The sequence below is a fragment of the Ranitomeya variabilis genome, chromosome 4 (assembly GCF_051348905.1).
Source record: "Ranitomeya variabilis isolate aRanVar5 chromosome 4, aRanVar5.hap1, whole genome shotgun sequence".
In the NCBI taxonomy this organism is placed as follows: Eukaryota; Metazoa; Chordata; class Amphibia; order Anura; family Dendrobatidae; genus Ranitomeya; species Ranitomeya variabilis.
Window position 1 is genome coordinate 711,725,012 of NC_135235.1, and position 12,850 is coordinate 711,737,861.

Consider the following 12,850-nt stretch of genomic DNA (forward strand, 5'->3'; position numbering starts at 1 on the left):
AGAGAAATTGGAGGGTAATGATGCTGTTGGCTTCCTATAACCTGTTATCTTATTGGATGAATCTACCTTCTTCCCCTTCTGTGCTGCTGAATGTGCTCATATGGTCCCCACAAGACCAGGTCCAGTCTTTCTGGACAAACTTTGCTTTTATGATCGACAACATTAAATGTGCAGTGAGGGCCTAGTGTGAATTTCTGTACTGTAAGGGTATGTGTCCACGTTCAGGATTGCATCAGGATTTGGTCAGGATTTTACATCAGTATTTGTAAGCCAAAACCAGGAGTGGAACACTTAGAGGAAAAGTATAACAGAAACATATGCACCACTTCTGCATTTATCACCCACTCCTGGTTTTGGCTTACAAATACTGATGGAAAATCCTGACCAAATCCTGATGCAATCCTGAACGTGGACACATACCCTAACAGTTTCCCTTTTATACTGAATTATCAATTTTACCTCTCGCCACGACAGCACCCACTTGAGAGAGGGACCCGCCCATAGGAACAGGAAACCCACAGAGATAAAAAGGGCTGTCCCCCTCTCCTCCTCAGTTGGTTTCCTGTTCCTATCAGAAATCCCTGGATTCCTACAGATGGAGGTGGTTGGAGCACCTCCAGATTACCTGAGCCTGTGCACCCGCCTGTGTGGTCCTCTCGATGACAGCAGGGGCTGCGGCATCAGTAGTAGCGGCGGGGGAGCCACTGCATGCAGCCTCCCCCCTCGTCTGTTCACCATTCGGCAGGTTCCGGACAACAAAGCCCGGCCTATGGAGGAGGCATGTGTGTGGGGCCGATCTTCCAGTTACCAGCGGTGGAGTGCAGTGCTAGAAGGCGGCGGAGGCTGCATCGTGCGGGTAAGTCCATGCTGCTTCATTGAACCGGAAGTGGTCGGAGCACTTCCGGTTCGCGGCGGGCGGCGCGCTGCAGATGACCGCGCAATTCAAATGGCTGTCCCCGGCGCATGATGAGCATCCACCAGTGGTGGAGCAAGATAGCGCTGTCAAAATCAGCACTAAGGGCTCAAAATCATCGGCAAAAAGGAGTTGTCGTTCCATGGAAGGATCTGACACTCACATGAGAAGTAAAACGAGGAGTAGAGATGCAGATCTACTCAGACCCCACACAGTGTGTCCACCTCCAGAACCGGTATGATGATGATGAAGATGATAGCTTCACTGGGTGAGTGTTTATGATCCTCTACCTATAAGCTGATCCCTTCCTTCTCTGCCTCTCCCCTTAGGCTAAGAAGACCAATAAATCTAAGTATAAGGAGTGTGCCCTGTGTATGCAACCCGTGCCCGACACGTAACTTAAAAGGTTGTGTCAAACCTGTATAGATCAGACCTTACAGGATGAGGCGGCTGTTACGACCACAAATATCAGAGCCATAAAAAGGCAGGTGATCCAGTATCTGGGATCAAAATCCCTAAAGAAACATGGAAGTAAGCGCCTTTCTCCCGTTTCCAGTTCAGAGTCTGAAGAGGGCTTAATCTGATACTTCAATACCTCAGGATCATCTCCCAGCTCTTCTGAGGATGAAGGCGGAGCATGTTTTCCAGTCGACAGTATAGACAACCTTATAAAATCCGTTAGGAACACTATGGGGTGTCCAGATACTAAGGAGGTCAGGTCGGTTCAGGACATCATGTTTGCAGGACTAGGCCAGAAAAAACTGCGTGCCTTTCCAGTCATTTCCGCATTTGACCTTGTCAAAAAAGAATGGTACAAACAGGGCAAAGGGTTTCTCCCATCATCTTCCAGAAGGCGTTACCCTTTTAGTGATGAGGAATTAGCAGTGTGGTCTAAAGTCCCTAAGGTAGATGCAGCGGTAGCATCCACCTCAAAGCAATCTTCCCTTCCGGTAGAAGATGCAGGAATCTTACTAGATCCACTAGATCGTAAGACTGCAGCTCTCCTTAAAAGATCTTGGGAGACGAACACGGGAGCCTTTAAACCGGCCATATCAGGCACATGCACAGCTAGGTCACTATTAGTTGGATAGACCAGCTGGAGCAACAGGTAAAAGGCAAGATCACAAGAGAAAAAATTCTCCAGACAGTTCCACTGATCAGAAGTGCTGCGGCATTTTTAGCGGACGCTTCAGCGGATTCTCTCCGTCTGGCAGCGAGATCAGCAGGCCTGGTCAACGCGGTTCGTCGAGCCCTCTGGCTGAAAGGATGGAAGGGGGATGCACAGTCAAAATCCAGACTATGTACAATCACGTGCCTGGGTGAGTTCCTGTTTGCAAAGGTTCTTGACGACCTACTCAATAAAGCAGGAGAAAGAAGGAAGGGATTTCCTAAACAGTTTCTTCCTTCTTATAGGAGAGCGTTAATAGAGTAGTCACAAACATTTTACATGTACGAATATATAATCAATATTCTATCAGAAGAAAATTTACTGTGAATGTCACCTGCATGCATGTCAGGACTATAATCAGGAAAAGTGTTTTTTGTGATGTTTATATATGGAGTTTTGGCACAGTTAAATGCTCCCATAAAATGTATAAGTTTATTTAGAAACCAATAAAACATATATCAAAACAGAGGACAGATTAATGGATAACAATGAGGGAAGTGAAGCGCTATGTGGTGGTATAAGTTGCCCAAGGACTACAAGGCTCCATCACTGCACAACCATACCAATGATTATAATTAATAAATAAACGACCCATGGCCATATCAAGTAGAAAGGATCAATATCCCTATGTATGGAAGCATAATAGCAATACACCGGGGTCCGGGGTGGACTCTAGGCTTCCTGCTGTAACACATACCAGGTATTATTATTGTTGCATATTTAGATGCATGTGGCCATGATTTGTGTATTGCTATTATGCTTCCATACATAGGGATATTGATCCTTTCTACTTGATATGGCCATGGGTCGTTTATTTATTACCGTATATACTGGAGTATAAGCCGAGATTTTCAGCCCACTTTTTTGGGCTGAAAGTCCCCCTCTCGGCTTATACTCGAGTCATACCCAGAGGTCGGCAGGGGAGGGGGAGCGGGGGCTGTCTAAAAATACTCACCTAGTCCAGGCGCGGTCCCTGGCTTCCCCGGCGCTGGCAGCAGCAGCTTCAGCTTCTTCCTGTACTGAGCTGTCACATGGTACCGCTCATTACAGTAAATGAATATGCGGCTCCACCTCCCATGGGGGTGGAGCCGCATATTCATGACTGTAATGGGCGGTAACGGTGACCGCTCAGTACAGTTAGAAGCTGCAGCGCCGGGGAAGCAGGGACTGCACAGCGCCAGGACCAGGTGAGTATACGGGGAGGGGAGCGCAGCGCTGTGCGATAGTCACCTTTCCTCGTTCCGGGCGCCGCTCTGTCTTCAGCAGTGACTCTCAGGTCCGAGGGCGCGGTGATGTAGTTAGTGTGCGCCCTCTGCTGAACGTCGGTGCTGAACATGGAGTGGCGCCGGAACGAGGTGCGGGTGACTATTGAAAGTGCCGGGGTCCTGAGCGACGGAGAGAGGTGAGCATGTGATTTTTTTTTTTTTTTTTTATCGCAGCAAATGGGGCAAATATCTGTATGGGCATCTATGGGGCCATAATGTTTGTGCAGCACTATATGGGGCCATAATGTTTGTGCAGCACTATATGGGGCCATAACGTTTGTGCAGCACTATATGGGGCCATAACGTTTGTGCAGCACTATACGGGGCCATAACGTTTCTGCAGCACTATATGGGGCCATAACGTTTGTGCAGCACTATATGGGGCAAATATCTTTATAGAGCATCTTATGGGGCCATAATCAGCATTTGTGCAGCATTATATTGGGCAAATGTGTCTATGGAGGATCTTATGGGGCCTTTATTAACCTTTATGCAGGATTATATGGGGCATATTTTAATATGGAACATCTTATGGGGCCATCATAAACTGCATGGAACATTATATGGGGCTCCTGATTCAATATGAATATTCAAAAACACTTAACCTACTGATGTCTCAATTAATTTTACTTTTATTGGTATCTATTTTTACTTTTGACATTTACCCTAGGCTTATACTCGAGTCATTAAGTTTTCCCAGTTTTTTGTGGCAAAATTAGGGGGGTAGGCTTATACTTGGGTCGGCTTATACTCGAGTATATAAGGTAATTATAATCATTGGTATGGTTGTGCAGGGATGGGGCCTTGTAGTCCTTGGGCAACTTGTACCACCACATAGTGCTTCATTTCCCCTCATTGTTGTCCATTAATCTGTCCTCTGTTTTGATATGTTTTATTGGTTTCTAAATAAACTTATACATTTTATGGGAGCATTTAACTGCGTTTTTGTGATGTTTATTTATAGGAGAGCGCTTAGAAGACGGCCATTTAACAGGAAAAGGCCGTATGAGCCACAAAGGGATCGCTGGGAAACAAAGGAAACAAAACAGAAAGGTGCCTTATTTAGTTATCCCGAAACATCCAGACGTGGTAGATACCATCAGTAATGAAATCCCAGTGGGTGGAAGACTGAAATATTTTCACCACAAATGGGAATGCATAACTTCAAACCAGTGGATCCTTCGTCTAGTAAAATCCGGACTAAAATTAGAATTTTCCCAACTACCAAGGGATAATTTTATTGTAACATCACTGAGAGCACCGGAACAGCAAGAAGCGCTTCAGTCAGAAATTCTGAGTCTTTTGGCTAAGAATGTTCTTATAGAAGTACCAAAGCATCAGGAAGGGAGAGGATTTTATTCCTCTTTGTTTCTGGTTCCTAAACCGGATGGTTCTTTTCGTACTATAATTAACCTAAAAAGATTAAATTCCTTTTTGCATGACCACACCTTCAAGATGGAGTCAATAAGGTCCACTGTTAAATTTTTGTTTCCTAGATGTTTCATGACTGGTCTAGATTTGAAGGATGCGTACTACCATCTTCCTATCTATGCAGAACATCAACAATACCTCAGAGTGGCGGTCAACCTACAGGGCCGGATCCGTCACTTCCAATTTACGGCTATGCCATTCGGCCTTTCCATGGCTCCTCGGGTTTTCACAAAAGTCATGCTCGTGGTGATGGCTTATCTGTGTCATCAGGATACGTTAATCGTACCTTACCTAGATGACTTTTTAATAATTGCAAATTCAGCCTCGCAATGTAAAGAACGTTTGGCTAATACCATTTCATCTTTGCAGGCTTTAGGTTGAATTGTGAACTTCAAAAAATCCAGGCTTCAACCAGAAACACTTCAGTCCTTCCTAGGACTAATCTTGGACTCTGTAAGTCAAAAATGTTTCTTACTTCTTTCTTAAAATGGTGCTATTTATTTATTTTTTAACAAAGTTTGGATTTTTTTTTTCACCACTTGGATAAAAAAGAACGTAGACATGTTTGGTGTCTATGAATTTGTGGTAATCTGGAGAATCATACTGGCAGGTCAGTTTTAGTATTTAGTGAATATAGTAAAAAACCAAGACAAAAAACAACTGTGGGATTGCCCTTTTTTTTTCAATTTCACTGCACTTGGAATTTTTTTTCCCGTTTTCCAGTAAACAATATGTTAAAACTAAACTCTCGTTCAAAAATACAACTCAACCCACAAAAAACAAGCCCTCACATTACAATATTTAACAAAAAATAAAAAAAAGTTATGGCTCTGGGAAGAAGGGGAGCAAAAAATGAAAATGCAAAACCAAAAATACCTCTGGTCGTTAAGGGGTCAAAAAGGTCTCCATTCCCTTTTCCAAATGCTTGAGATCTAAATTTATCAAACGTCTGCTCTACACTATTGGGCTATATGCACACAATCCATTTTCGTGGCATTTTTTTTTACGTCTGTAAATGCTCCGGAAATGCAATGGAATACTAAAGCAAGGGAAATCAAAGACAATCCTGAAGTGTACTGCACATGATCAGTAAATTTCTGTCCGTATTTGTATTGTTTTATTTTCTGCAGCATGCCAATTCTTTTTGCGTTTCTGCTGCGTTTTTGACTCATTGACTTCAACTGAGTCAGTCAAATCTGCAGCTAAATCAGGTGTAAAAAGGTTTGCGGACTAGCTTCAGATTTGCTGTCAAAAACGCTGCAAATTGTCAAAGGGAAATACTGTCAAAAGGAGGAAAAGTGTGTAGGCGGAGAATATGTATGTGTCTGTGTGTAGGCAGAGAATATGTATGTGTCTGTGTGTGGGCGGAGAATACGTGCGTGTGTGTCTCTGTGTGTGGGCGGAAAATGTGTGTCTGTACTCAAGCGACGGACATGTATACCCAGGCGCCGTCTGATGGGACTACTACTCCCAACTGGCTACATCTTTTGACAGGAGGTAGTCGCTTCCGCAGTGTACCACTGAGCCACCGTGAAAGTTCACTGGAGTTGATTAGCTGATCAGCTCCGGTGCTCTCACTTACGGCATCGCTGTATGGGAAAGTTCTCACACAGCGTTAGTGCCCTAAGTGAGAGAATCGCAGCTGATCAGCTGATGAACTCCGGTGAACGCTCACAGCAGCGCACTGATACACTGCGGGAATAATTACCTCCTGTCAATGTATCACTGGTGGCCAGGTATAGCAGTCACATCTCCTGATGTGACTGCTTTACACGTGAGATCGCCGTGGGACACTTGATATTAAATGGACTACGGCGGACAGGATAGTATATGTTGGTTTATTATTGTTTTGATTGTTTGCGGGAGACAAGGGAGTTGGAGATTAGGCATTCAGTAAATATGGTATATTTTGATTCAATAAAGAAGTCTGTGATTATTTCAAATAAAGGACTTTATTCTGGGTGTCTGTGTTTTATACAATATCATTGGGGCTAGTAATGGATAGGTGTCTTATAGAAGTCTCTCCCTTACTAACCTGTGGGCTTGATGTCACCTGATAATACAAAGGCGACATCAACCCCACAAATATGAACCTCACTAGCCAACGCTACAGGGCAAGTGGGAAGAGCAAGTGGGAAGAGCGAGGCTAAGTGCCAGAACTGGCGCATCTATAAGATGCGCCACTTCTGGGGTGGCTGAGAGCTGAAGTTTCTAACCTGGGGGATGCCAATATCCATGGTTCCTTCCCAGGCTATTAATAACACCCCGCAGCTGTCTGTCAAGCCTTCGCTGGTTCGAGCTTATAGGAGGAACCCATGTCAATTTTTTTTCTGGGGTTTCCCTGTAAACTAGCCAGTAAAGGCTAAGCAAATAGCTGTGAGCTGATATTTATACTCGTAGCCTGCAAATCTTTGGCTTTTAGCTCCTTCCCAGAATATTTACATCAGCTGTCGGCTTTCCCTCTGCTGGTTATGAAAATTATGCGGGAGCCCGGGCAATTTTTAAAAAAATATTTTGAAATATAAAACAGATATTGCATTTCATGCAGATTTCTGACAATTGCTTTTTTGTTACAGCATATGTAGGTTAATAATGTTAATGCTCCTACATAGGCTGGTGTGTGTCTTTATTTAATATTAATGAGGATACCTGGCTGAAGAGGTTGAACAAGGAAATTACATCACAATTATAATTTTTTTTTTTAAATATATCTTTATTTAGCTCTTTGGATATGCAAAAACACATAAAAAACCACGTGTATTGTCAGCTGCGTTTTTCTGCCAAGAGATGCAGAAACCGTGTAGCAAATACGCAATGTGCGCACACAGCCTTATATATAGTTTTATTTAAAAGTATATTTCTTGTTGAAATTAATGTGATAGTTTATATTGCTATCGTAAAGGCCAATATTTTCTAAGAGCCACTGAGTTCCATACTCTAATTACCCTGACGAGGTTTTGCCGTTAGTTACTCATTTTTTCTTTTTATACTTAAAAAGACTGTTCAGCTTGATTATTTCAGTAGGTGTGTTATATAGTTGCAGTTTTGCCCATCATCCTTTAACTTCTTTAACCCCTTTACATCTGGATTTACACACAGACCCCTAGGCTTGGACCACATTGATATTTGCATTTCAGTAGTATGAGATGACAAGAAGAATAGTCAGGTAGTCTGGCTACAACCGTGAGGGAAGAGAAAATACAAAATCAAAAGACACAAGAGTAACCAGTAAACAGGCCGGAGTCACTACAGGAAACAAATACCCAAGCTGGGAGCTGAGTACAGAGGACTGAACCAGAGGAGAACCAGCCTGTATCTCGCAGCTTCCAGCAATATGCTTCAAGCTTTAGTGGGGTGCGGTGCTTTCCAGTTGGCTGAAGTAAGGAGCAGATTACTCTAGCTGGACAGCGTGCACACCCAAACCCATGGATGGTACCCCTGCCAGAATGGATGGTGTCACAGGTTGCAGGCAACTTAAACTTGGTGGCTCGACAGTCTGCGCCCCCCAGAGCTTCTGGTTCTTATGTCTCCTCCATTACCAGCGCCGCCTATAGAATGAATAAGCAGACGGCATAAGAGCAGATCCCAGAGAAGCTGGGACACAGCATTTGTAAAAGCCCTAATATGACAAAATGTCAGAAAACCAGAGCAGTAGAAATCCCTATAAAGTGACTCCATTTTGGACAGCATAACCCTCTGTGAATTAATCTTTAGGAGTAGTGACAATTTTGACTCCACAGCCACTTTCCGTTAATTAGCGCACAGTGGATGTTGGGTAATAAAACGGTAAATTTTCCATTTTTACTCTCCAACACATAGTGCCCAGATTGTGCTCCAGAAGACACACGCACCATAAATTAAGTGGGTTCTTCTCGCTATAGTAATGCCAAATACATGGATGCTAAATGTGGTTTGAGCACACTGCAAGGCTAGTAAGCGAGGGGGAGATTTAACTTTGGAGAGTGGATTTTGCTAGATTGGTTTATGGAAGTGATGTTGCTTTTCAAGCCACTAATAATGTAGAAACCTCTGTTTTTCCATTGACAGATGATGGACCTGAGAGGGGACTTGTTTTTTGTAAGATGAGTAGAACTTTTCATTGGTATTATTTTGTCTACATAACATTGTTTGGTGGCTTTTTATTCCATATATGGGAGACAGCATGAACAAACTGTTGACTGTTGAACCCCACGCTCCACTGGTTCATCATATGATGTTTTCTATTAGACTGTGAACTGTCATTTTGTTGGTGAATAATTCAAATATATTACATAAGTTGCCATTTTTAATGACCGTTTAAGTAGAAATGTTCAAAAAATATTAAATTGTTGATATTTCGTGGAAAAATAATTGGTTTTATTCTTAGCAGATTACTGTACCAGGAGATCAGAGGGCCAGCTTTCATCTTCAATTTTTAAATCAGAGGATCTTGAGATCACACGGGATACAATTGAAGTGAATGTCATTACGCCAGATATACCATCATGCCTTCACAGCAAAGATCTGCCATCTGATCCTTTGAAATGGGTCCTGTCTTCTGATTCCTTACCAACTACTAAGGAAAATCAAAGTCACAAAATAAGCATTAAAAAACGAACTGCTCCTAAATCAAAGAAGCCGTTTTCACCTTCCGAATATGGAAATAGCTTTCCGCTTGAAAAGCATTTTCTTAAACATCAAACAATTCACACAGCAGAGAACAGATGTTCCTGTTCAAAATGTGGGAAATGTTTTAACCATAAATCAAATTTGCTTAAGCACCAGAGAATTCACACAGGGGAGAAGCCTTTTTCATGTTCAGAATGTGGTAAATGTTTTATCCAGAAATCGGCTCTTGATTACCACCAGAGAACCCACACAGGGGAGAAGCCTTTTTCATGTTCAGAATGTGGGAAATGTTTTAGCCAGAAATCAGATATGCTTAAGCACCAGAGAATTCACACAGGGGAGAAGCCTTTTTCCTGTTCAGAATGTGGGAAATGTTTTAGCCAGAAATCAACTCTGCTTAAGCACCAGAGAAATCACACAGGGGAGAAGCCTTTTTCCTGTTCACAATGTGGGAAATGTTTTTGCCAGAAATCAGCTCTGCTTCAGCACCAGAGAATTCACACAGGGGAGAAGGCTTTTTCCTGTTCAGAATGTGGGAAATGTTTTTGCCATAAATCAGATTTGCTTAGGCACCAGAGAATTCACACAGGGGAGAAGCCTTTTTCCTGTTCAGAATGTGGGAAATGTTTTAACCAGAAATCAGCTCTGCTTCAACACCAGAGAATTCACACAGGGGAGAAGGCTTTTTCCTGTTCAGAATGTGGGAAATGTTTTAACCGAAAATCAAATCTTGATTACCACCAGAGAATTCACACAGGGGAGAAGCCTTTTTCCTGTTCAGAATGTGGGAAATGTTTTAACGAGAAATCACATTTGCGTACGCACCAGAGAATTCACACAGGGGAGAAGCCTTTTTCCTGTTCAGATTGTGGGAAATGTTTTAACGAGAAATCAGATATGCTTAAGCACCAGAGAATTCACACAGGGGAGAAGCCTTTTTCATGTTCACAATGTGGGAAATGTTTTTGCCAGAAATCAGATTTGCGTACGCACCAGAGAATTCACACAGGGGAGAAGCCTTTTTCTTGTTCAGAATGTGGGAAATGTTTTATCCAGAAATCGGCTCTTGATCACCACCAGAGAACCCACACAGGGGAGAAGCCTTTTTCATGTTCAGAATGTGGGAAATGTTTTATCCAGAAATCAGCTCTTGATCAGCACCAGAGAACCCACACAGGTGAGAAGCCTTTTTCTTGTTCAGAATGTGGAAAATGTTTTAGCCAGAAATCAGATATGCTTAAGCACCAGAGAATTCACACAGGGGAGAAGCCTTTTTCCTGTTCAGAATGTGGGAAATGTTTTAGCCAGAAATCACATTTGCTTACGCACCAGAGAATTCACACAGGGGAGAAGCCTTTTTCCTGTTAAGAATGTGGGAAATGTTTTATCCGGAAATCGGGTCTTGATCACCACCAGAGAACCCACACAGGGGAGAAGCCTTTTTCCTGTTAAGAATGTGGGAAATGTTTTATCCGGAAATCGGGTCTTGATCACCACCAGAGAACCCACACAGGGGAGAAGCCTTTTTTCTGTTCAGAATGTGGGAATTGTTTTAGCCAGAAATCAGATTTGCTTAAGCACCAGAGAATTCACACAGGGGAAAAGCCTTTTTCATGTTCTTAATGTGGGAAATGTTTTAAACGGAAATTGTATTTTCTTAAAGGAGTTGTCATCATGTTTTGCCTTGTTAAAATTAAAAAAAAAATCATTCACCTTCCGTACCGGTGTTATTCCAGTGGTATCGTCACTCACATTCCTGGGGCTCATGAGGTTGTTGCATCACACAAGCCCTGTGCCCAATCAGCCCCAGCTTCACTGTCCCCGCCCTCGATGTATTGAACATGAAGCCAGTAGGGTTGAGCGAAACGGATCGGACATTTTCAAAAATCGCCAACTTTCAGCAAAGTTGGGTTTCATGAAACCTGACCCCACTGTGGGTTCGGCCATGCGGTCGGCGATCTTCGCGCCAAAGTCGCGTTTCGTATGACGCTTTCCCCGCCATTTTTTCAGCCAATGAAGGAGTGTGGGCAACGTGATGACATAGGTTCCGGCTTGCTTTCTGCGGCGTCACAGGGGGTATAACTGCCATATTACCGTTTGGGATGTAGCGATTTCCACAGTCCAACACAACCAATGCTTTGCACGGAGGGGAGAGAGAGAGAGACTTTGATTTCCCATTGACTTACATTGGGTTTCGGTCGATCCCTGACTTTTCGCAATAATCGGCCGATTTCAATCGACTCGACTTTTGAGAAAGTCGGGTTTCGTGAAACCCGACTCGATCCTAAAAAAGTAAAAGTCGCTCAACCCTAGAAGCCAGTGCTGTGACTTCTCTTTGACTTCCTCTTATTGTTCGATTTGTTTGAAGGTGAGAACAGTGAAGCCAGCGCTAATTGGAAGCAGGGCTCATATGACATAAAAACCTGAGCCCCCGAATTGCAAGTGCTGACACTGCTGGAACCGCGCCAGCATGGGAGGTTTACAGAAGTGTTTATATTTTAACAGGACCAAACATGAGGAATGAGAAGTCAAAATCCCACACAGAGGAAATGACATTATCATACCTAGAGTGTGAAAAATGAATTACTGGAAAATAGTATTTTGTTGACCATCAAAAATAACTCAAACTATATACATTATTGACAAATTGTACAAAAACATATAAAAGACAGACTTATTATTGAATGAGAAAGGGAAATTACTTTAGAAATTACTATATTTCATGGTCTATAATACACACTTTTTTATTAGATAATTTTTATTAAGAAAATTACACAATAGTTTTTACAGAGACATCAGTAGGACAAATATTTTCAATGTTACATGGTATCATTATATGTTATTGTTCTACATAAAATATAACAAAGTTGTCATCTTCCAAGGATTCGATTTATTTATTTATTTTTCATTCAAACTAATACAACCATCCCTCCCCGATAATACTCCAGAGAAATCTGTATTCATATTATTTTTTTGTGGTGTGTATACATTAGAATATCTGCCATTCAGTTATCATAAATAGTTTGCATGTGTACTCGCCCTACTTATCTCATTTAACCTGGATTGATGATACTACAAGTGTTCATGAAGCCAGAAATTGCCATATGTTATTTCTCTGGAGTACTCCAGATGGTAGACATGGAACATTCAACCAGGTTCCTCAGATGTTGTCAAATTTCCAACCAAATAATATTGTTTTGCTTATTTATTAACTCATTAACTGTCGGTGGTTGACCGTCTGGCCAATGTTGCGCAATAAGTTTGTTAACTTGATACAATGTTCGCAAAAGATCTACAGCTATTGGGGATTCAAAACTTCCATAATCCGCATCACATCTGCTTCCTATTTTAATGTAGCTGTCAGGGGATGGTCTCCCATGTGAGACTGTGAGAGAGTTGCTGATAATTTCAAACATCTAAGCCGGTGGTGTATTTTGCCGCTGCTATTGAGTCTCTAGTAAATAT

The 12,850-nt window shown here is 42.4% G+C and overlaps 1 protein-coding gene across 1 annotated transcript in view; it reads left to right on the forward strand.

Annotated features, from left to right (window-relative positions):
* LOC143766505 (uncharacterized) overlaps nucleotides 1-12,173 on the forward strand; it is a 36,848-nt gene extending 24,675 nt beyond the window's left edge. Inside the window, exon 7 of the mRNA XM_077254244.1 lies at nucleotides 9,144-12,173. Within this exon, the coding sequence (XP_077110359.1) occupies nucleotides 9,144-10,753 (1,610 nt within the window). The 3' untranslated portion in view covers nucleotides 10,754-12,173. The remainder of the gene's footprint in view (nucleotides 1-9,143) is intronic.
* Nucleotides 12,174-12,850: the final 677 nt, after the last annotated feature.